General features: G+C 39.5%; 2 protein-coding genes across 3 annotated transcripts in view; one reads left to right on the forward strand and one right to left on the reverse strand.

Moving 5' to 3' along the window:
* KBTBD2 (kelch repeat and BTB domain containing 2) lies at nucleotides 1-11,639 on the forward strand. Of its 2 annotated transcripts, none has more exons than XM_032105516.1 (4): nucleotides 1-160; nucleotides 5,030-5,558; nucleotides 8,317-8,482; nucleotides 8,916-11,639. In XM_032105516.1, exons 2-4 carry the CDS (start codon nucleotides 5,389-5,391, stop codon nucleotides 10,449-10,451), a joined length of 1,872 nt encoding a protein of 623 aa, XP_031961407.1. In that variant the 5' UTR covers nucleotides 1-160; nucleotides 5,030-5,388; the 3' UTR covers nucleotides 10,452-11,639. The 2 variants fall into 2 exon arrangements, with proteins under 2 accessions (XP_031961407.1, XP_031961416.1); XM_032105525.1 differs by lacking the exon at nucleotides 1-160 and adding an exon at nucleotides 466-558.
* A 4,062-nt stretch (nucleotides 11,640-15,701) lies between these two features.
* Nucleotides 15,702-24,962, reverse strand: part of AVL9 (AVL9 cell migration associated) — a 41,742-nt gene continuing 32,481 nt past the window's right edge. Inside the window, exons 13-16 of the mRNA XM_032105503.1 lie at nucleotides 23,923-24,040; nucleotides 23,110-23,163; nucleotides 21,147-21,235; nucleotides 15,702-20,294 (exon numbers count right to left, since the gene is read on the reverse strand). Coding sequence (XP_031961394.1) covers nucleotides 20,200-20,294; nucleotides 21,147-21,235; nucleotides 23,110-23,163; nucleotides 23,923-24,040 — 356 coding nt within the window. The 3' untranslated portion in view covers nucleotides 15,702-20,199. The remainder of the gene's footprint in view (nucleotides 20,295-21,146; nucleotides 21,236-23,109; nucleotides 23,164-23,922; nucleotides 24,041-24,962) is intronic.

Raw genomic sequence — 24,962 nt, forward strand, 5'->3', positions numbered from 1 at the left:
GCGGTAACAGCAGCAGCGCCTGCGCGCCCGGGAGCCGCCGCCGCCTCCGCAGCCTGGGAGAGAGACCGGATCCGCCGCCGCATCCTCCTCCTCCCCCACCGTTTCCCCCCAGCCGCCCGCGGTCGGGACGGCGAGGCACAAGAGGAAGCGGCGGTCGGAGGTTTGTCCGGAGAGGAGGGGTGGGAGGAGGAAGGATGGCGGTGGTGGCGGCGCTCCCGCGCTCACGTCCCGCCGCGCCGCGGTCCCCGGGCCCTTTCCCGTCCCCGCGGGGGGAGCGGCCGCCCTGAGGGGGCCTCGGTCCCGGGGGGGCCCGCGGGGGCTCTGCGGCAGCGGCTCCCCCCGCCCGGGCGGGCGCGGCTCCCGCCCGCCCCCTCCCGCCGCGGCCGCTCCCGCACGGCGGCCGCGGCCCCGGGCCCGCCGGGCACCGCTGGAGGTGGCAGCGGGGGCCGTCTCCGCGCCCTCGGGCAGCGCCGGCTCCCGGCAGACCCGGGAGGAGCAGGAGAGACTATCGGGATCGTCCCTAAGCCCCGAGTGCGGCGGTGCTGGAGGAGCGGGAAGGTGCCTTCCCTTTCTTCTGGGGGAAGCAGGAAAGGGATTAAGGCGGTGAAGGGACGGGACGGCGCACCTGAGCATCGGGGAGAGGGAAGAAATGTGTTTCCTCGCCCCTAGTCCCACATCGCCGCGTCCCGCAGGCGGGAGGGGGCTGCGACCGCGGGGCTGTGATGGGGGATAGGGGGGCAGTGGGGCTGCTCTTGGGCTGAGCAGGTGGGGATGTGTGAAACCTCGGTGTTTGTGTTGGCAGCGCTCGGAGCGACACACACCGTGAAGTCTTGGAGGAGAGCAGCAGTGTAGTGGCATTGCCGTTCCTTGTAGCTGCCCCTACGTTCCCTCCTGATCGATCTAATTGTGTGCATATATTCACTATGGGTACCTGCAGTGACCGAGGGTGGGCTTCTGTGGTCATATGTGGCTTTGAAGAGTCACATAACTCTTAATAAGCTTTTCTGGACTAAATAAACACATGGTATAGCTTTGAAGTTAGTACATCTGCATACCTAAAATTTTTCCAGCTTTTACCATTATTTCTGCTATGAACGGGATAAATACCTGGTGCTTTTGAAGTAACTTTAATTACGATTTTGAAATGTATTTGTGCTGTACTTAGTATGTGCATTTTTAGAGGTTTTATTGCAAAGCCCCAGCTTGGGCTTTTCTATATCGTGTATATCTACTGTGTGATCATAGTGGGCCTGAAAGGCCGTGTGCTGTTGTGAGCACACCTAGGGCTGAATTTCGTTCAGATTATGTATTTAAGAGATTATTAAAATGCACACTCAATGTAGTTCAGTTTCTCAGAAATGTATCTGGAGGAATAGGTAATTTTTAGTATTTAATGTCCTCTGATGCATACATCAGGTAGTCTCATGATTTGAGTATAGGTGTCACACCTTTTTCCTAATTGTTTTTGTGTGTTGAGTAGAAAGGGCCCTTTATACTCAAAGATGTGTAAGTGGCATCTCTCAGGAACAGACCAAAGAGGAAGAAAAGATGTTGCTGCTTATTTAGTATTTTCTGACTACATTTTAGACAGATGGTTGTTGTTGTTTTTTTTCTTTCCTGAAGCAGGCTTTTTTGTTTTGGTCATGTGATTATGAAACAGATCAGAATTGGTGCAAATCCTAAAATTTCTCTTTCTTAGTTTAGTGATTGTTGTGCTTTGAGAATAAATTTTATATGCATGAGTATGATATCCATTATAAGATTTAACCTTTCAGGAACCAACTTACAACTAATTAAGCCATGTTAATGATTAATTAATTTCTTAATGTAGAAATGTTTGAATTTATAGTTAAGTGTCATATAGTGAATATTTAAGAAAATGACACATACTTTTAAACTGGGATTTAAGTTGTTAAATAAAACAGACTAGCTTCATTAATGTACTAGAATTCAGAGAAAAAAAATTGTATATACGGGATACGTGGCTGGATCTTACTGGAGACATCCATGGCCCACTTTTTTTCAAAGGTTAATTTTCCAACACAGATCAAGTCTTCCCACAAAACAGAAACACCCTTGGGATAGAAACTACATGTGCTCAGTGTGCAAGTCCAGTTGCCAATTTAAGATGTTGGTTTATCATGTGCTAATTTTCTTTCTGAGCAGGTATTTCCTTTAGTGTATAACTTCCTTTAGGAGCAGAAAAACAGGAGTGCATTGTGACCAAACATGTTGTTAGCATGGAGTCTGACACTTCTAGTCACTAGCTTCTGTGTAGTTTCAGAAGCTCACCTACCTCAAAGTTGTAACTCACCTCCTAAGCATAATATGTATGGAAAATAGTAGTAGTTTCCAAGTGAATAATCATTTTCAACATAACATTGTAGGACCAAATCTGTCCTTGTTTTTAGTGAAATTTCACATTGTTGCCTTATTAGAATCTCCTTGATGTCCTCAGTTTTCTGGACTACAGTACTATCAAAGACACCTTTGATGGCTTTAGAAGAGAGGAGAACTTCCAAGTCTGGAACTGCTTCATCAATTACCTATTTCTTTCTCACTGCCAAGGATGCAAATTTGATACATTACTCAAAAATCTAGAGCTTCCAACTCCTTTTTTTTCTTCCTTTCTTTCTTATCTTTGAGATCTATTGGCTAGGAGTGTCAATTTACATAATTGATTCTAATCAGTTTTAGTACTCACATTCCCCCTTGCTATTACCTAGTATGATAAGTTTGAAACTGCTTGGTTTGTAACCCAGAATATCCCTCCTAGTAACCAAGTACTGGTAGTGCCTGAGCTGGGTAATTAATTTCACAGTTTCAACTTGTCTTCTGCTGAACAGGTCTGCTTTTTCAGTTATTGACTGTCAGCAGTTAGCTGCCAAAAATGTCTTTAATCTCACTAGCAGGTGTATATCAATTTTTTCATGGCATCCTTGACTTGTTCTGGTACCTAATGACTGAACCCAGTGCATATTAATTTTCTTCTTTTTCTCCTGTTTCTGAAGAAATATTCTTTACAATTACATCAGAAAAGGAAGTTAGGGTATCAGTGAGTTCTTTTGCTAAAGCTTAGTATTACTGATGCTCTGCCCAAACAGAGCTTAATCCACCGGCTTGTATTGTTCTTGAAACTTTACTCCTAAGCCAGGAAAAACAATGCTGTAGAGAGACTCAGGATACCAGCAGAGCCACAAGCTATTTATTTCTGTGGGCCTAACGCACTTAGGAAGTCTGTGTGTCTTTGTAGCCGTTTAAAGTTCAGTGCAAAATCTGTCAGTGGATTGGGTTGCATGGTGAGCTGTTCTCAGAGTACTGGGAGAGTGGGTAGTGGCGCAGAGACGGGATGCACACTAACTTGGTGGAAAGAAGCTGTGACCTGAGGCAGAAGGTCATTGCTTTAGATGGAGCAGTATCTCTATATCCTTGATATATTTATGGTTTAGTGACTTCAGAGGTTACCTGAAACTTGAAGGTCTTCAGTGGAGACTTGTGCTAGTATCTGTTGTTGTAGCACACAGTAGTATCTACTCGTTCCCCCAAGTATTGAAGCCTTTTCTGTTTTCCTTAAAACTGCCTTCACCTCAACAGTGAGCATTGGGTTTGACTTTTTGAACTCTTTTCCAGTTAAACAACCAGGGAAAACTAAGAGTTTGAAATTCCTGTTTGTGTATATTTATCATTGGAAAAGAAAAAGATCAGGGACACTAAATTAGTAGTAATTAAAGTGGCATTAATTAAGCATATCTGTTTCAAGTGAGTGAATGTTGAAAGACAGCTGCTTCTGAATTGTCTTACAGGCAGGGCTGTGTTGAAATAGTAGATCTTCGATGTGGCTGGCAGGTATTTCTACAGCCTTTGTCTTACACTAAATCTTGTATTTTTGTGTGGAATTTAAGGAATGTCATTTCACGCAAGTGTTTCTGCATTCTCTGTTCATCATGAACTGTAGTGATAGCGGTATCTCAGACATAAGACAAACATGTTCTGGTTATTCCTCAGTTTTGGGATGCAGAAGAACAGTCACGATTAAATAAATCTGGAAGCATTTGATAGCTGTGGTACTCTGGTGCCCATTATCATGTTAATTTTACTGTCACAACTATCCCATTCTTAATTAGGTTTTTGTGTTCATGTGGAAGGTGAAATAAAACCTGACCCCATTTTTAAGAGGAGGAGAAATGTCCAAACAAGATAATAGGCCTTGGTAGCCACTGTAGGTGTTTTAAGCCCTGCTGTTCCAGCATCCCTTTGCTTCTATTATTTCCTTGTTTTGCTTCTCTCCCATCTGCAGCAGTGAAGCTTACCTAGCTGTATGGAAATTACTCAGAAGGAAAAAAAAGGGAATGTGAAATATTAATAGGTGAAGCCCTTCTGCATGGAGCAGATGAATTTGATAAGCGTTGGAAATATAGACTTTTAGGGGTTTTTTTGGGGGGGGGGTGGTTTTTTTTTTATTACTTAGGCTAGTTCTGCTTTATCTCTACTAGAATGCCAAAGGTGAAATAAACAGGCTGATGATGATGTTGAGAGTTTAGTTGGAAAGTGATGGAATGTTGGAATTACTGCATTTATATTTTTAGTGGCCTGGTATTGATAAGCTTTAGGTAGACAAAAACAAAGAAGGAGAAAAAATTGCTGTTTAATATAGAAATGGAAAAAAAGTGGCTATCTTATCAATGGTTGAATGAAATTCACAGGTGTACTCAATGGGAAATCTGGGTAATTCTTTGAGGAGGAATGAAGTCTGAATGTTTTAACTCTCCAGCCTTAGTAGCTGTGTTGACAAAATAAATTATTTTAATTTGTAAGTCCAGGTCATATGAGAATTAATGTACAAACTCCTCTGCTTTTCATTTCTCTTTGATACCTTTGTTGTTTAAATATTTTTCTCAGAAAGGTTTTATTGCAAGTAATGAAGTACTAATTTAGAAATGTTTATTAGAGAATTACTTCTAAGGGGTAACTATGAAAGGTTTTTCAAAATGTGCTAATATGTAAATTAATTTTATTTTCCTGCTTTCAGTCAGTCAAGTGCAGCCCTTGATCACGAGATGTTACCACAAAATCTACCTCAGACTTCACTTTTGCTCATTCATTTGCTGCGTCATAGATCTCAACGGGAGCTCTGCAGACACTCTTGAAAGTCTCTGAACAGATTGGGACATCAAGTCAAAGCATGATGACCTAATAGGAGGTCAAAGTCTCAAACATTGATTCAGCAGCTCAAGATAACACTGCCGTTTTTATCAGTATCACTTCTGAAGGCTACAGACCTCCTGCCATTTCTTTCCTGGCTACTTCAGAAACACTCAACTGACCTTTTTTTGGTGAAGAGATCTTGACTTTTCTCTCTGGTCCTGGAAATATTAATGGAATACAGTCATGTCTACCCAGGACGAGAGGCAGATAAATACAGAGTATGCTGTATCCTTGCTGGAGCAGTTAAAATTCTTTTATGAACAGCAGTTGCTAACTGACATAGTGTTGATTGTTGAGGGCACTGAATTTCCCTGCCATAAGATGGTTCTTGCAACGTGCAGTTCATATTTCAGGTAAGTATTCAAATGCTATAAAATCTGTGGTACCTGGTTTTGAGTGTAATAGTAATTGATTAACAGTGTGTTACAGAGACTTAAAGATCAGTGAAGTAAATAAAAAACCTAAATATCCTTACTTTCCAACACAGAGTAAAATAAAATTTCTAGCATCCTGGGACTTACTCTAGATAGTTATTGTAGTTTATACAGTAAGTGTGGGGGGAAAAAAACCACACTCGTGATGGTTCATTTGCTTTAGGGAGTTAATTGAGTCTGAATAATTAGTAAACTTCTTATTCTTCACACTTAATCTTTAAAATACTTAATCTGATTTTATTTCCCAAGGTAGGATAACAAGAGATTACTGAGACTTGGCTACAGGAATTTCATTGTCATGTTTAACTGTAGTTTCTTAGTAGAAGCATCTGCTAAAAGTAGGGATTGCTGTGCAAGTTCATGGCTTTCTTTTCTGTATCATCTGGTTTTCTCTGCTCAGCAAAGCCAGAAACTCTTCCCTTGCTTGAGTGTTGTGGCAATGCAAGAGGAGTTTTTCTGTGTGTGGTTTGGGTTCTTTTTTTTGTTTCATGCCCCCTCCAAGATACGGTTGAAATTTTTAGTTCAGCAGCTCTTGTTTTCCAAATGTCCTGCTTTGGTCTTTTAAAACATTTTTATTAATAAGATACGTTGAGTGCTACCACTTTTTGCAAATACTTTTATAGTAAGACCTGGATGATGAGGCACCATGAATTTTCTGCAGTGATTAATCATTTTTTGTTGGCAACATAGTATAATTAATCTGCCTGTCTGGAAGGAATTTTGAAGCTTAAAACTAGTCGGTGACAACCATGCATGTTTTACCTTCCTGATGCATTGTGGAGGGATTATAACTTTTCTTTCCTGTTTAATCACAGGAAGGTTTACAAATTTGCTTTTCCTGAGATAGGCTCACTATGCAGAACACATCTGAAATGTTTTCTGTAGTTTGTCTCCTTTCTTGTAGAAAACTGTATAAGGATTAATTTATTACTTTCACAGAATTTTTTGTCCCTGCTGGGTTGTGTGTTTATTTTTTCATCTCAGATGAATCTGGTCCAATTTTTAGCAACAAGTATTGTGTGATCACTAGATAATAATTATTACCATTGGCCCTGTGCAGATGACATAGTTCCAACAATTTGTAAAATAACAGCCACTGGAAATATGGCCAGATTTAATGTGGGTGGTTAATCATAAGGTTGGAAAGCTGTCATGAGTCCACCCAGTGTGCTGCATCAGAATGTGCAGTCAAATCTCTTATTCATATGTGTTTGTTTATTATTTATGAAATGATGTTTTGGCACTGGTTAAAAGAAGTATCAAACTTGTGGTTTTGTCATGTTCTGTTTTTCTTGTCTACTTTGGTTTACAAAAAGATGCTCAGCTTCCTAAATTTAGCTTTATTATGAAAAATTGATAGCCCTGAAGGAGGGGGGAGAAAAGCAAAGCATCTTTCAGTGTGATCCAGCCATTGTGTGTGATTGCAGCCAGCTTACCTTCCATCTTTGTGTCTGAAGGATGTGCAGCCCTGCTCTAGCACAGGCTGCTCAGCAGCGTGTGAGCAAGAGCCAGTCTTTCTGTGGAGAGGAGTCTCTGTACCCACCCTCTTGTACCCTCTTGCTTACCTTTAAATCACTGCACAGCAAGTTGATACTCACTTAGTCAGTGATCCTAAAATGCAAGTTGCCCTGAGTTAAGGAGCTTAGAAGAAGACAGAGAAATGGGGATGGGATACTGTCTTTGTATCAGATGCTTTCTGGAATGGCTTTACTTAGGGAGTGTATCTCCATGTCCCCTTCGCCTCTGCAGCCATAAGCAGGACTAAAAGGTGCACCCACTGTCCCTTCTAACTTCACTCATGCCTGGTTTCCTAAGTAAAAAGCCCAAATAAATATAAAGAGCCTTGAACTGAATTTTTAGCACAACCATAAATACCAAACCTGAATCAGTATAAAGCTCTTGAAACCAATGTCCCCTATTTTAAGCAAGTTGACAAGTACATGGCTTATAGTACCAGATTCCAGTTCATTCTTAACTGCGTAACAATTAAAATACCAGAATGGGCAAGAGGTTTGTAAAGCATTAAGGAAACAATAACCATGTTTTGAATTGCCTTTCTAGTCTTTTGCAGGAAGATGTAATGGAAATATTTGCTCTTTTTTTTTCCCAGACTACATCTGATAGTTTTTTCTGTTGATTTTTGCCTGCATATTTGAAGTTTACTGCATGTTATGATGAATGGTATATAAGAAATAATTCATAGAGTGCTAGTCCGTGCTCCATTTCTTCTCCTCCCAGAGGAGCATCCTTTTTGATATGACTTAGCTCAGTCCATGACATAAATCTGCTTTTGTCTTAGAATCTAAAATCTAGCTGTGTGTGTTTCAGTGGTATTTTCTGGAGGATGTTTCTTCCCTCTTACCACCTATCATAGAAAAAGATTTAAATTGCATCATTAAAGCTCCAAAATCATTAGAGCCCTCTGCTGATTAACACAGAAGAGCTTGCAAGAATATAAAGAATTTCTGCAGAAGGCACTGATGGTACTTTTGTTCTGTTCAAATGTTTTATCTTAAATAGCAAATGTTAGCCTAAGGTAAATACTAAACACCTGTAAACAGGCCAGCAAAAGGACTGTTCACCTTTAGGAGTGTAATCACCAAAGGCTTACAGGTGACTGTTTAAGATTACTTTACTCACTGCTGATCCTTGTCTTAATATGTGTGTTTCTCCTCAGAGCAATGTTCATGAGTGGGCTGAGCGAGAGCAAACAAACACATGTACACCTGAGGAATGTGGATGCAGCCACTCTGCAGATCATCATCACTTATGCATACACGGGTAACCTGGCAATAAGTGACAGCACAGTAGAGCAGCTCTATGAAACTGCCTGCTTCTTACAGGTAGGAATGTTTAGAGGATGAAATAACAGCTTCTAATCCCTGAACTGTTTTATTCTTTACCTTTTTAAAAGACCCTTCCTCTTTAGTCACTTCAACATACTTTTGTTCAGTTCACTCAGTATAGACAGCAGTTGCTTGCCAAATTTGCTTCATGTAGCCATCACTCCTTGCATGACAGTCACTTTGGAAGGTTGGAAGAAAACCAGTGCACTTCTAACATTTAGAAAATTAGTTTTGCCAGCAGACATAATCACGTTGTGTACTTGATCTGTATGAAGCAGTTGAGTGAGTCACTGCTGTATTTTTGTGTATGTGTAGTATTCCAGGCCTGAACTGTGTTGTTCAACACCAGATGCAGGTACTTTTATGTGCTGGTGCTACATGAAAGCATAGATTGTATGTGTAATACTTCGTGTTTTTCTTTGCATTACAGGTAGATGATGTGTTACAACGATGTAGAGAATACTTAATCAAAAAAATTAATGCAGAAAATTGTGTGCGTCTATTAAGTTTTGCTGATCTCTTCAGCTGTGAAGAGTTAAAACAGAGTGCTAAAAGAATGGTGGAGCACAAGTTCACAGCTGTGTACCACCAGGAGGCTTTCATGCAACTGTCACATGATCTACTGATAGATATTTTAAGCAGTGACAATTTAAACGTGGAAAAGGAGGAGACAGTGCGTGAGGCTGCTATGTTATGGCTGGAGTACAACACGGAATCACGCTCGCAGTATTTGTCCTCTGTTCTCAGCCAAATCCGGATCGATGCACTTTCAGAAGTAACACAGAGAGCCTGGTTTCAAGGCTTGCCACCTAATGATAAATCAGTGGTGGTGCAAGGACTGTACAAATCGATGCCCAAATTTTTCAAGCCCAGACTTGGCATGACAAAAGAGGAGATGATGATATTCATTGAAGCTGCTGCTGAAAACCCTGGTAGTCTTTACTCTTCTGTCTGTTACAGCCCACAGGCAGAGAAAGTTTACAAACTCTGCAACCCTCCTGCTGACTTGCATAAGGTTGGGACGCTTGTAACTCCTGATAATGACATCTATATAGCAGGTGGGCAGGTTCCTCTGAAGAACACAAAAACCAATCACAGTAAAAGCAGCAAACTCCAGGCTGCCTTCAGAACTGTGAATTGCTTTTACTGGTTTGATGCGCAGCAGAACACTTGGTTCCCCAAGACGCCGATGCTCTTTGTGCGCATCAAGCCGTCCCTGGTGTGCTGTGAAGGATACATCTATGCAATCGGGGGAGACAGCGTTGGCGGGGAGCTCAACAGGAGGACTGTGGAGAGGTACGACACCGAGAAGGATGAGTGGACCATGGTCAGCCCCCTGCCCTGCGCGTGGCAGTGGAGCACGGCCGTGGCAGTTCACAACTGCATCTACGTCATGGCACACAACCTGATGTACTGCTACTTCCCCCGCTCAGATGCCTGGGTGGAGATGGCGATGCGACAAACAAGCAGATGTTTCGCTTCAGCTGCTGCTTTCGGCGATAAGATATTCTATATCGGAGGACTGCACATTGCCAGCAATTCTGGTATAAGGCTCCCCAGCAGTACTGTGGATGGCTCTTCTGTAACAGTGGAGATCTATGATGTGAATAAAAACGAATGGAGGATGGCAGCCAATATCCCTGCCAAGCGCTATTCCGACCCGTGTGTTAGGGCTGTTGTCATCTCTAATTCCTTATGTGTCTTTATACGGGAGACCCACATGAATGAGAGAGCCAAGTATGCCACCTATCAGTATGACCTGGAACTTGACCGCTGGTTCCTGAGGCAGCACATATCAGAACGTGTGCTGTGGGACTTAGGGAAAGACTTCCGGTGCACTGTAGGAAAGCTGTATCCATCTTGCCTTGAAGAGTCCCCGTGGAAACCTCCAACGTATCTCTTCTCACCAGATGGAGCTGATGAATTTGAGCTGGATGGGGAGATGGTTACTTTACCACCTGTATAGCTCCCAAATTAGACTGCACAACTGAGTTTGTGCTCAGTTACAAAATGATAAAAGAAATAAATGGCTGTGAAAGAACAGGTCTGGGGATGGAAATCTCAGAGCTGTCTTTCATGAGTTGTATTTTTATGCCCTACCTAACACTTGCCGCCATTCAGTGTGAATTAGTGAAATGAGCAGATACGCTTCCATAATCTCAAATACTATTATCTGATAATTGAGAAAAATATATGTATATCATGAGCTTAAGCATCTGACTTGTCTAAAGAATTAATTCTAGTTCTATAAAGTCTCGGTTCAGGAAAATTAGCTTCAGAAAAAAAGTAGTTATTGTTTCTAGGATGATGTCACAACTCTTTTCAAAGTATCTTCCAGTTACATTTTAACTACTTCTGGATATTCTACTTAAGTGCTAGTTAAATAATTGTCAGTGTGGCCTAATTAAAGAACTGTGCTGCACTTACTAAATACTAATATCTATGTTGGTATAGTAATGCCATTAAAAGAAAAAGAAACAAATCCCATGGATCTACCTGTGGTAGGAAGGGTAGATCTTCCGTTGTATGGTAACATGCTGGGCAAAATGACTGCAGGTTCAGTCAAGCTGTATGATGAGGTGCATGTATTCTATTTTCACTAACTTATACCTGTCTATTTAGAATACAGGTCTTCCAAGCAGCTGGTAGATTACCAGGTGTGGACTTAAGTTGCTGGGCTTGCAATAGGATTTGCCAGCCCTCATAGTGCGGGTCTATGTGGGGCTTTAATCAGTAAATGCCTCCACATTCTGTATTACAGTAACATTGGCTCATGTATATTACTTCCTGCTGCTGATGTATTTTTCCATTGTAAAACAAAGTTTTAGTGTGGATTAACCAGGTCTTTATTTTCTGTTAATTTAATAACAAGCATTACTGTAGTGTGATTGTGTATAGATATCCCTTAGCTGTCAGGTTTTTTACTTTGGGGGGGGAAGCAAACTTCAGGAATATCCTGTGCTGTGTGTGCAGGAGAGCAGATGCCTAGTGCTGCTCTGGCATTAATCCCAGGAACCACTAGCAGTAGCGGGGTGCCGCCAACCTAACATGAACACAGGTGCTTCATGACAAACCTTACTAGCATGTTCAGCTGCATCATGTTCTGGCACTGTATTTTGAATGACGTTAATTTATTAAAAAAGACTGAATCCAACTGCCTGAGTGTGCTTTTTGGTTGAAATAGAGCTATGCCACCCTCCCACCACATGCACACTTGTAGCAAGTAGCTTATTGAAGGCAGCTAGAAATAGTTAAGCTGAGAAAAGCTTGGAGACGAGTATGTTAAGTTGACGGTACTCACTACTACTCAGCAAAAGCTGGAAATTAGCTATTGAAGTCAAACTGAGGATTACATAGGACTGGAATCCCCTGCTACCATTTTTGTAAATCAGCACTTCTGCACTCATGGCACCAATTCTGCCCTACTGAAAGCAAAGAACAGCAGGCATTAAGGAGGAATGCTTTCTGTAATTTCAGAAGATAGCAGACCTACTTTCAGTCTTCAAGAGCAAATTTATTTACTCCATTGTCCAGACTGTTGCTGGCTTTTCCTTAATTGTTTCTTAGTGCAGTAAACACAGCTGCAGCCTTCAATGAAGACAACACCTATATATTGTTTGGGCTAGGTCCCAAGGGGCTTTACAAAGTTTTGTCTTGTACAATTATTAAAGGTTTTGACTAGAAAAGGGACTTTAGATAAGAAAGCTCCCTTATATGAAACTGTTCTCTGGGTGCTTTGGCATTTTGTGCCATGTGAGGATTTATGGGACTCAGAGTAACAAGGGCAAGCTACCAATTTTTTTTTTAATGAAGGTGACATAACATGTTTGCATTTACCATTACATAAACTTTTTTTTTAACACCCACATTTTTTTAGGTAAGAGGTGTGTGGTGACTCAGGAGCTCCTGCTGATAGATCTGTTTATACTGCGTTCATGTTGCAAGCCTGTGCAAGGGAGCATACATATAAAGAAAGAGATACTCCTTTATAATGCAGTTTGGAATATCACATACCTCAGGCAAAAACATGAGCTGTATCCAAGTAATTCAGCCTGGATTGGCTGCTCAGTTCTATGGCTGGTTCTCACTTCACTCTACAGTTACCAGGCTCCATTAGGCTTTAGGAAAGGCTTTGGTGTTTTAAGTGCAGGTGATCTATAGCTAATGAAGGAGCAGAGTGGGCTCGTTCTGTTACTGAGAACTTTTGACTTGAGTTTAAAATCTTATGTGTAGTTTCTTACAGAAGGAAAAACAAACAAAAAAGGGGTGAATTCGAATAGAAAATAAGAATTACTAAATAGGAAATACTAAATTGCAGTGGCTCTAAGTCACAGTTGCCTCACAGAACCTAGAAGAACTTGATTTTATCCATTTAGGAGCATCTTTTGAAATACAGACAGTCTATGTGACTTCCTGCTCATCTACATTTTTAATATTTTTTTCTGTATGTTACCTGTATGTTTTGTATTTTATGTGGCCCAAGATTATATAGTACCTTATTTAAAATATATTTGCTATTAATAATAAGGCATTTAAAGACAAGACTAGTCAAGTGGTGAACAGTTCTCCAGTGACTGCTAAAGACATAGTTTACTTACACAACTAGTTGCTGAGCCACTATTCATCCCCAAAGGAAAAGAGCTGGTAAATGCTATTCTCCAGTCTAAATTCTTTCCTTGCGTAATTCAAGAAAGAAACTGTGCAGGCAAAGCCTTGTCATCTGCCTGGAAGTGGTCACTAGTGGTAGAATTAGACTTTTGCAGAAACAAAGACAATAGCTGAAAAAAATGCAGTTCTCATTTCATAAATAGAGCAAATATGATTAAAGCCTTCATGGAGATCTGACTAGTGTCTTACTACAAAGCTTCAGCCTAATCTTAGCCTATTCAGCCTGTACTTGGCTTTGAAGTACATTTACATACGAGTTTCAGTGAATCAACTCAGGTCCTCAAGCTCTGCTACATTTGCAATAAAGTTTACCTCTTTTCTGGTAAAGCTAATTTAAGTCAGTCCTACAGAGTTTCAGTTTCCCTTACCTAAAGTAATAAAAAAAATGATCTGGCCTCTGCTAATTTTTAATGCATTCAATCATTTTTTGCCGTTGTTTAAATACATACATAATTGCAAGTTTAATTTTTGTTGTAAACGATCAGACCTGGGACAGTGAATTGTGCCAAGATTTACAGAGAACAGGATCAGACAGATAGTTAAGTTTGGGGGCAAAATAATTTGATAACATTCTAAATGTTATTTTTAAGATTTAAGGCACTACCATTTTTCACAGTGTTTATTTCACTTCTCAATGCCTCTGTTAAGATGCACAAGCACCTGCCACACTGCAGTACAGCTAAGGGACACCCAAGGACAAACCTGCAGACCACTGAACTTATTAGCCAGACTAGTGTTTTTCCTCCTTTGTTTCCCATTTCCAGCTACGTTCAAGTTGCTTTCTGGCTTTGGCTCTGGATCTCTACATGAAAGGAGCTATAAATGAGGCAGGCTCACTCTTAAAACCAGTTTCTTTCCACTTCATGCTTAACATTAGCCACACAAAATTGTGTTTAGTTCCACTTTCAGAAGTATTTAAAACACCTCCTCCCTACAACATTTCTCATGAGTACAGTTCAGCAAGGCAGAGTTCTTACAGAGCCTATAAACCCAGAGGAGGAGTATCAGCAGACTCCACAAAATGCAGGGATGGCTCCTGGTGCCAGGAGCCAGCCTATATGGCATCTGCACATCTTCACACACCTCCCAGGTTCCAGTATGGAAGAGGTCAGTGAACAGCCTGAACCAGGAGGTTAGAGCAAGACCTGGGTCAGTACTGAGCCACAGAGCCTTTGACATGGAAGAAGGAAGAGGCATGAAGGTGAAAGAGAAGTATCTGTGTGTGAGCTTTTCTGCCCAGCTCCTGTAAACCACACAGCTCTTCTGGGGCCTGGTCTAACTTGTGACACCAGGCACCCTGTTTCAGCAAAGGAAGAGTTTAGGCATTGTACACATGCCACTACTGAAGTGCTGAAGTTTGGGCACCTGGAGCATTATCTGACTTCATCTTCTCAACCAGGGAACTGCGCTGGATACACACGGACCCTCTACTGCATTAATAGGACTAAAGAGCCAGTAAACAGGGCAATAAAATAAACTAACAATAAAAGGCAGTGATGTCATGTAGACCTTACAGACTATTCCGGTCCTGTGCTAAACATCAAGATAAATCTCAACACCGAGATTTTACTTGGAAAGCCCAAGAAGCACAGCTAGCTTATTTAATGCTGAACACATGTTTTTTCTGAAGAGAAAAAAACCACGAAACAATTTCCAAAATTTAAGAGCTGACATATGCTTCAGCCAGCTCTTTGGCACATGGCAAAATCCATATACACACAAATTATTCACAGCGCCAAAGCCAGTAACCACAGGTCATATCAGGCAGTATGTTAAGCTCAGTGTTATTTTTTGCCACTTTCTGGTATGCCTGGACTTGTAAATTCTCCACTGTTTCTGTGTGCATTTCTTCAGAGATGAGAAATCAACTGAGTTCCTTTCTCCAGTATTTCCCATCTATTTCATACAGTATGCAAGTGATGTTAATTCCCATATTATTTTTAAGACAAGATGATAGCTGTACATCTGCCTTCACTTCAAATATCTGTTCTTCCTTTAATCTAAACATTCTTGCTTGATTATGCTCCAGAAAGCAGTGCCACATTATTGGTGATCTGGATTCACCTACAAAATCTTCTTTTCTTGTTTGTTCTCTGCTACTGTTACAGCCAACAGTAACTGTGCTTTCATCAATATTAGTCAATAAATTCAGGTGGAGAATAAAAAAAAAAACAAAAAACCTTACTTTATTAGTTGATTTTGAGGTATTATTACAAGAGGAGCAATGTATGGATTAAACAATTTTGACTCAAGACAGCTAGACTTCCAAGTTCCATCCCAACTGAGATTAAGTCACCTGTGTACAGATGCACACACGTTATGCACACATGATGTCATTTTACAGGGAATAAGGTAATCTGAGTAAGGGTCACTATTTAACTGACAGAAGAGATCCATTTCCATATTTTTTAATGAATCCAAACACTGCTTCTGATGGTTGTTAAGGAATGGGGTCAAGACCAGAAACATCACACAAGTAAAGCTCTGTGCCTGCTTTTTAAGTCAGTCCCTTCTCTAATACAGCATTAAAGACTCAGAACACCATGAAGCAATTTGTCATACATCTTTAATCATAACACAATAATGTAGTGTTTCTCCCTTTAATGAATACTCTCCACGTTGCCCTTTTTAATGAAAACCAAACACCTGCAAGAAAGTGGAATTGCAGTGCATAAAAAACACAACGTAAATTTATCTTTCAGTGTCTTTGCACAACTACTTGCACACAGTTGGAAAAACCTTAACAAATTTTAGGGAATTGCAACCATTCTCTAGACATAACCTTTGTCTAATTTACATCTAAATCTTACCCAAGGCAGTTGGTTTCCTCCTTCTGGAAGCACCCATTTATCAAATTGTTCTCAGACAGGTACAGTGACAGCTGCAGTAGAAGTTCTGAAGTTTTAAAACAGCTCACTATGGCAGAGAACTGGATGTGCAGCAATTAATTTACACAGCATCTTGATTTTGACCAGATGTCACAATCCACAGAAACTACAAGTTACTTTGAAGCTAAATCTACACCAAAATTTTAGTTATACTTGAAATTCTTATCGATGTAAGAGAGGTCTGTGACCTCCTGAGGACTTCAATCAATTCACAACAAGCAGCACCCCACAGAGAATAAAAAGTCTCACTAGAGGATCCTCTTGTCATAAATTTGCAAAAAGCAGCATCCATAATCAGTTTAAATGGAAGACAAATTTCAAAAAGACTGCCAGTGAATTACAAGCAGCTACCAATATCAAAACCAGATGCCTGCAAATGTCTTCTGGTGGAATTAATTTATTAAAATAATACAGCTTTTTGAGCAGACAGAACTTTTAACAGGCTGGATGTATTTTATTTTTCAAGCAGCACAAGAAAAATCAAATACATTACTTTTATGTTCAATTATCAAGCAATAGTTTCTATGTTTAAAAACTGCATTCACACCTTCACATCTACAATTAAATACTGCCACATTAGTTTCTTCACTTAGTAATAATTTGTATGGAAATCAGAAGCTCATTTATGCAAAATATTATATTTAATTACAAAGGTGCTTAAAACAGAAGTACAAAGTCAAACAAGTGCAATGTACCAGAACACTGACCTAAAAATTCTAATTAAATTGTGACATTTGAGGAAACTGATGTGAGGAATTAAGGTTATGACATGAAAATGACTGATGAAAGATGCTGAACACATCAGTCAAATGAAATATAAGGTCAGCAATACTTAAATCTTGTGGGGTTTTGGGGACTTATATCTCTGCTCAACAGGCAGTTCCTCAAATGCTGGCTCATATGAAAAGCTGAGGTTGATGCCTATGATGACAGAAAGTTGAGAGGTGTGCTATTGTGTTACCTGTAAGTCAGTGTGTGCTGCATGTTGACAGCCAGAAATACCTTTGCAACATCAAATCACGACAGAGCTGTAACAATACCTTCACAGCTGACTGATTAGAGGGACTGTCACCAATTCACTTAGGACCCATTGTTTCTTATGGTGCAGAAACGGATGTCAGGGCTTTTGAAATGGAAGTCGACTGCCTAAATCTTTCTGAATAATTAATAATGCCTGCACTGGAAATTTTAAAACAGAGGAGAGAAAAATAACTTGCATTTGCATTGGATTTAACTAAAGAGGTTACAAGCATTAAATTAAGAAGAGAACTACATGAGCTTAGATGAACCTCAGTGGCTGCATGCCTTCCTACAACCCAAAAGTAAGCTTAAGCAAATGTTGGAGAGCAAACGTAGATGTTAATGAAGACAACTAATTATGAAGATCCCTTCATCTCCACCCACTCTCCATGAGTCTTAATCACTGTTTAAATCTGAGTTTAAATCTGAGTCCAACTTGCTAGCAGGGTACCAGTTCTTAAAAAGACTGAAGAGTAATGTAAGTTTTTTTATTCTGTCATTTGTAAAGAAAAGAAAATACTCTTAATCAGGTTGTATGTTTGGTTCCACAACAAAGACAGCTGGGACAGTGAGAAAAAGGCTGCAGAGAAAGATCTGTCTGGTCTTTTCTTGGCCATAAGAGAAAAATTGTGGAGTATCACAACAGAGTCACTGTACAAAGCAACAAGCAGCTGATGAGGGCACCTTGTTCTGTCTTTCCTCAGATTAATCCACCAGAAAACAAACAAACAAACAAAGGTCAGCTTTCTAAAACCCCTAGGCCAGTGAGGGGATCTGTGGTAATAAGGGGAATGCCGAGAGCTAACAAATTTGCCATATAAATTTGGAGCATCTGAGAATTCAACAGAGAAACCTCAGGTTAGGAGGTGACAAAGACAAAGGATATTGAAAAGGGATCCTTGAAGGTCCTGCTTCTACAGCTTGTACACATAAATACCAACCACTTGCCTGGCTTCTAGAACTCACCATTGTGAGCTCCTAAGCCTAAATCTACCTAGGTATACCTTAAGTTGCTGAAGTTAGTTTTATAGGTACTTAAATCCCTTATGGACCTTTCTTCAGTCTTCATTACAACATGGACCCTGACCACTTAAATCCCAAACAGCAGATAATACGTTAGTCATTTCACAAAAGCAAGTGATTATTTTGGGTTATTTTCTTATCTGCATGCTGAATCAAACAGCTCTAGACACACCATGAATAAACAGCTCTAGTCTTACTTCACTGCATATAAAGTAATACCTAGTCTTTGAAAAGATATAAATGTCTATTACAGAGTTGTGGAATAAAACAGAAAAGAGCATCAGAAGTTTTAGGAGATATACAAAGACACAGAGACCAGGAGCAATAGCTGCAGTTTGATAGATACATCTTACTTGTGTGTCAGAAGCAATAAATTAGTAGAGCTTTAGGGGCCTTTCTGCCCTTCTCAAATCAAACTATTCAAACTAGCTGTTTACTTTCAGGTTTTCCACAGTCATTCTATCTAGTCTGTCCTGGAAAAAAAATTAAAAGAAGGCTTTAAACCAGATCCCATGTTTTCAAATCACTGAAGCAAAAAAACTGACAACCGAGTTGCTGGACAGTGACAACGTGATGCAAGTGTGTCTTTTCTATTAGCTTTATAAATGCACAGAAGGAATTAAAACACAATTTCTTAAAAACATTCAAGCCTTCTTGTTTATCTCTTGTACAGCTGCTCCATTTTATTTGAGGAACAGGAAAAATAACCATGACTACAAATCTTGGCCCCAGAAAAGAACACGGCAAAATGCTGACAGATACTGATGAGGCAATAAACTAAGAGCCTTTTGATACACAAAAGTTGGAACACTTGATAATGTAATGTAGAAAATGTTAAGAGCAACATGTGGGGATGTCAGAAGGCATAGAGAGGCACACACATTGCAAGAAAACAGGAAATAATCTCCCTTGGAACCAAGAAATGTGGGAAGTGCAATACACTTGCATACAGAAGACACCACATGCATGGTACATTGGAAATACAGCATTATGCCACATCTTTTCAAATAAACTAGTATATTTCTTCACACAAGGATATGAACTGAGCTGTTCTAGTTTCTCTCAATTCTAGTGTTACTTTCCTTATGAAGAAAGCAATTATTCAAACAGCACATTCCCTGAGTCGACACAGAAAATCCACATAGCTGATTTTCATTTGGAAGAGTCCTCATAATTTTACTGGGGAAAAAAGCCCCAAAACACGCAGAGTTTGCTACTGTGCTAGTTTTGGGTGGGTTCAGTACTTCATATTCATATGTATGCAACTACATCAATGTTGTAATTACATCCTAATAGAGCAAGACCTCACAAAACTGTCTGTGATCCAATCCCAATTTGGGAGAAATGCTTTGTAATACTTTCCCTGAAGAGATCTCTCCAACTGGAATCCCATTCACATCCCAGGGGAAAAACTCAGCTAAAATATATGTAAAAATATGAAGGTCTACTGCATGACTTGAAAAAAACTACTGATTTTGCAACTGTCACACAGATTTGGAAACACTAGAGATCTAGAGACAGATTAATTCAAACAACTCTACATGGATACAGAGGATAGAGGAAAAAAAAACCCTTGTCAGCCAGAGTCTTACTCTACACCTTGTTGATTTTAATTTGCAGGTAAAAGCATGAAAGTTCCACCCTTTAAGGGTTGCAGAGATTCTCTCAAATCCAGCCTAAAAGAGGAATTATTATTATTTATATTCTGTTTATTTCTAACAATAATTCACAAACATTTGGCTATCTGGATTGAAAAATAGAACTACTTTACATAAATATCTTCAACATCCAAGAAAATGTACAAATCTAAAGTCAAACACATTTGGCTTGTAACAAGCCCTGTTTGCTAATGTCTTTATAAAGGCTCAGTTTTAAAGAGTAGTCATTTTAAATATAACCAATATACTGCAAATGCCATCCCATTGTATGGTGACACCATTCTTCTATACTTCTAGGGAAAGTGAATAATGACATTCCACATCTGCTTGCAAGCAACATATACCTTATTTTGGTCCTGGGTAGTTAATCTCCCCTCCTACATTTTGGAGTGGTATTTTTACAGCTCAGAGAAAGATTGCACCTGAAATAGCCAGCAGCATTCTGCCAAAGCAGCATTTAGTCCCCAAGGCTTTGGGTTGACTGTGTGAAAGTGGAGAACCAGGATGACATAGCTGATTTTGCACTTGTGAAGGCTCCTCCAACAGACTGACCTGCAATACAAAACAAAGATCAGTAGTGAAGTGTTATCTTTACTGAGTTGCTACAAGGAAATATTTTTTTTTTAATTTAAAAATTACTCAATTAGTTGTCCAATTTGGGATTTAAAATCCAATTCCAGAGTCTGTGCCAGAAAATATTCAAAGAACTTGAACACAGTAGCTCAGCAGAAACGGCCTATGATGTCCTTTGGCTGGGAAGGCTTGGTAGACTTTGGGCTGAAAGGCACTCCTGGCCAGAGTGCACCACAGCAAAAAGAAAAGACAGACTCCAACAGAATAAAAGAGAAAGTTAAACAATTTTTGGCACAGCTACTGCCAAACAACTATCAGACCCTTAAACAAGTGAACTCCCATTATCTCACACTGCAAGATGACACCGCGATGATGGCCCTGTTCAAATGCAACAAGTGACTTCCAGAAAATTACAGACTGCTTCAAAATCTGCAGAAACTGACACAAGGACTTTTTCTGATCTCAACCAGCTTTGTATAGTTTCAGTCAAAGTGATATCAAAGTTGAGAATAACTCAATGCAGATGGTGGTATGGTCAAAGTATTTACCAAATTACATGGGATCTCTTACCTGAACATCTCTCTTCCCATATTTATCTCCAGGCCACACTGGAAAAGGAACGTACACTAATTTCTTTGTCTAGCTGCTTCTCTTTCCACTATTACACAATATATGGGGCCTCGATCAGCAGCTTTAGCCTTCAAAATGTTGCTCTGATTTGTGAATGTTATAAAGTACACTTGGACAAAAACAAAATACAACTGAGAAATAGGATGCTTCTCCAAAAAGGATCTGGCTTAGATGTAAACTGATTTTAAATAGATTTCTTACCTACAGCTTTTCCCGTTTGTACCACATTCCGGCTGGTAGAAACCATCACATTTCCAATCTTCTTTCCACGTTCACTGTTTTGCACTGAGCTAAAAAAGAGAGTGATACTGAAGACTGTTAGGTGACTGACTTCTTATTACTCCCAGGTGTAAATAAACTAGTTAAAGTATGTGTCATTACACACAGATTTACAGAGCATACATATATATAGTTCATGTATATGGTCAAGCCCAATTCCTGCACTCATCCACAGAGATCAGTTTGGCAAGCTTCTCAGAGGATGAAAAGATGCTGCCAGCAGGACAGGAAATCAAAACACCCAACGGTTCATTCTTATACAGCACACTTCAAACCTTTCGCAGACTCTATCGGGTTGGAAAAGACCTTTGAGATCGAGTCCGACCCATGGCTGAACACCACCCTGTCAATCAAACCATGGCACTAAGCACTGTGTCCAGTCATTCCTTAAACACCTCCCGGGATGGGGACTCTACCACCTCCCTGGGCAGCCCATTCCAATACTCAGTCAATCTCTCCTAAACGTTTACCAAAACGCATTTATGATCTGAATTACAAAGTCAGATTTGCAGTGGTTTTGGGAATTCTTAGCTCCAATACATAACCTTTAAACAGAATAGTAAGTGTAACTGATCAGTCCTTTTTTTTCTAAGTAGAGTTTTCTTTGTGTCTTTGTCTCTAAGATTAACTTTTTGATCAAGGACAGTTTACATTCATGCTTTTGTTAAAGAAATGCAAGAAAATGACAGACACTATCATCATTTGGAAAGAAAAGCACAAAAGCAATCAGTTCTACTGCAAAAGTACAATCACTTGAAAATAATCTCATTTAGTTTTAAATTGTAACTTTCAAGTCCACATTTCAGGCTTTGCAAACTCATTAATGTGAAACTCAACATCAGGCCACATTCTTTTCCCACTTCCAAAAATCTTCAATGTAGATGGAAAAAGCAGAAAGAACAGAATACACCAAAACCAAGTTTAGGCTCAGTTTGCAAAGGCAAGTAATTTTGATGAGGATCTGGTACCAAAGTCCCACCTGCAGAATAAAGTCACCGTTGCAAAAATACTTATTATTTGAAGCACACTAAGAACTACTGGTCCTTTTACATTGATCTCACACTACCCAGAAGAATTAGTAACTCTCCTTTCACATAAGGGGACAAAACCAGAACAACATTACAGATACCTCCAGAGCTTTCAAATTAAGTCTTTGTAGAAAGATCATCCATTAATAAGAGAGAGAAGAGAGACTGTTGTTTTATGGTCAGCACAGCTAAGTGAGAAAAGAATCCTTTTTGCCTGGTGCTTAAACCCCAGGCTGAATTCTGGCTTCAGTTAGAGCTGAACAGCTACGGAAAAAACAAGCACCACTGAATTTTAGGCTGGAATTCTAAAGGCAGCAGTTGAGATCAACTCACAGTTCAGCTGAGTCTGGGTCAATAAGAAACTACAAAAAACTCATTGTAACTTGTAAATTGAAGGAACTGAACCACATCTCAGTATGCATACAGTGAACTTTGAGTTTTAGAACAATGCTGTACTAGCAGTGTTAAAAAACAGCTAATTAGAAAGAAAAAAAAAGTTGCTGTCTCCTAATAGTGAGATCTAACGTCAAATCACTGACAGAAGTTGTAACAGCTTTAGCTGACAAATTAAAAATACACGTACAAAAGCCTCATAATTGCAATGCAAAAAAATCAATCTATTATGTAAAGTCCAACACAAAATAGCGCATTAGCCTTTTTTTTTTAATTATTATTTATTTCAGGCCAATGTTTCATCTTTAGATGTAGTGATGTTTTGAGAGAACATTGAGTATAGTTTCATGAAGATGGCCAATTAGAATACTATCTTGTCTAGTTCATGATAGCAACAGTCATACAGTTATTGATATTTGACCACACTTTTAAAAAAAATACAAATCAAGGTACTATGTACTTACTGTGACAATCTTAACTTAACATCTGATACAGAGTACTGTCCCTGGAATGGATGGCTAGAAGAGGAGGAAAAACCCAAGAAAACATTAATTTCTTTTTCAAGATGAATCTGTATCTGTAATTATTAGCTGTACTCCCCTCTGTGCTTTAACAAAAAAAAAAAAAATTTAAAAATATTTTGGAGATGATGTACTACTCTGTCACTTCACAGAAGTCTGGGTTGCAGTGACTATTCAGCAATAGATTTCTCATGAACTACCTGTAAGATGTCTTCTATTTACGGACGAGATATTAACAACCTTTTCACACTAAGTCAAAAGCACCTCCTTCCAGCAACACAGAGCAAATAAAAAACATCTCCTAAGTAGACCAAAAGAGCTTTGTAGGTCTAAGGAAAAACCTTTTTCAGACTACAGCAACTGACAAAGTTAAAGCAAACAAAACTCCCTGCAGTACAGTAATACTAAACAAAACTAAACAAATGCTAAAGTAACACTAAACAAAACACATGCACAGCCAACACTGGTACCAAGCCTGGCACTGTCGAATATTTCAGGGAAACTACACATAAAACAGCCAGCTCTCCTCTATCCCCACCAGTGACAACCTTGGACACAGCTACTCCCTGTACATGTGGGATTAAGTAATAAAAAGGAGAACCATCTGAGGACGCTTCCCAAGGAATGACAAACTTTCTGTAGCTGGGGGCAGCGGACAATCAACTTGAACAAGTTTCACCTCTCCTGACTCTGGATATGTTTTTCTTCATAAAACCACTGCCCAGAATTAGAGTAAATACAAAAAAGTTTCCTTACCTAGAATTTACCTCTGCAAGAGCTGGATGCTTGTTGCTATTCCATACTCTGTAGTTGTGGGTATTTTTCCAGGCTGTTACAAACGCTGTCCCAAAGTCTGACAAAATCTTTTCATTGTCTGATAAATTAAAATAAAGACAAGAATTTGCAGAAATTCATTAGAGATGTAATAATTACAAGATCAATTACTGTTTTTCTTGCAAAGAAAAATTTCATTTTTCCAGGCTCTTATCAAGTCAGTAACAATTAGAACTCCAGTACTAAAACCTGGGTACTCTAAAAATGGCTTATTTTTATTTTAAAGTGTCAAAAATATACAATACCAGGACAAGAGGGGAAAAAAAAAAGCTAAAAACTATTTTTCTTATTTTTAGTTCATTTATAAAGCTCTAAGAGCTTAACTGGGAAAAAAATAATCCGAGCATATGTCTCTTGACTTTTTCTCTGGGCAATGACAGGAAAGGAAAGAGAATGGCCACATAGCAACCAAGAACAAAACACCATTTGCATTGGTTTTGGTCAGATACACTGGGCCTTGCTGCACTGTTATTACTCACTCAAACTTAGTAACTCCCAAATCCACTCCAAAACTGCACTAGGAAATACTGTGGAATAAACTTATCATAACAACGACCCCTTTAAAACACTGAAGAGTATAGGAAATAACAGCCAGCCAGTGAAGTAGTATGAGTTCCCAGATATTTCATCTCACTCTGGTAATCCTCTTAAAATATTAATTTTGTCAGACCAAGAACTTGGCATTTTTCAGACTTTAAAATCAGGTTCTCAATTCCATGTTTTCTCACAAATACCACAAAACAAAATCTGAATTGAATCAGTGAATAGAGAAAAATCATTATGAGAATGAAGTTAACAGGGTGAGTGCAGGGCAAACTAAACATTTTCCACAAATAAAAGCCACTGATTCTTTTATTTATATTCACACAAAAGGTTGGAACATAGAGAATTCCTTCTGAGGTAAAGCAAAAAATGTTGAGCTCCAGGAAACAAAAGCTTATAAAGCCTGTAGGTGACACTTT

Source organism: Corvus moneduloides, chromosome 1, assembly GCF_009650955.1.
Source record: "Corvus moneduloides isolate bCorMon1 chromosome 1, bCorMon1.pri, whole genome shotgun sequence".
In the NCBI taxonomy this organism is placed as follows: Eukaryota; Metazoa; Chordata; class Aves; order Passeriformes; family Corvidae; genus Corvus; species Corvus moneduloides.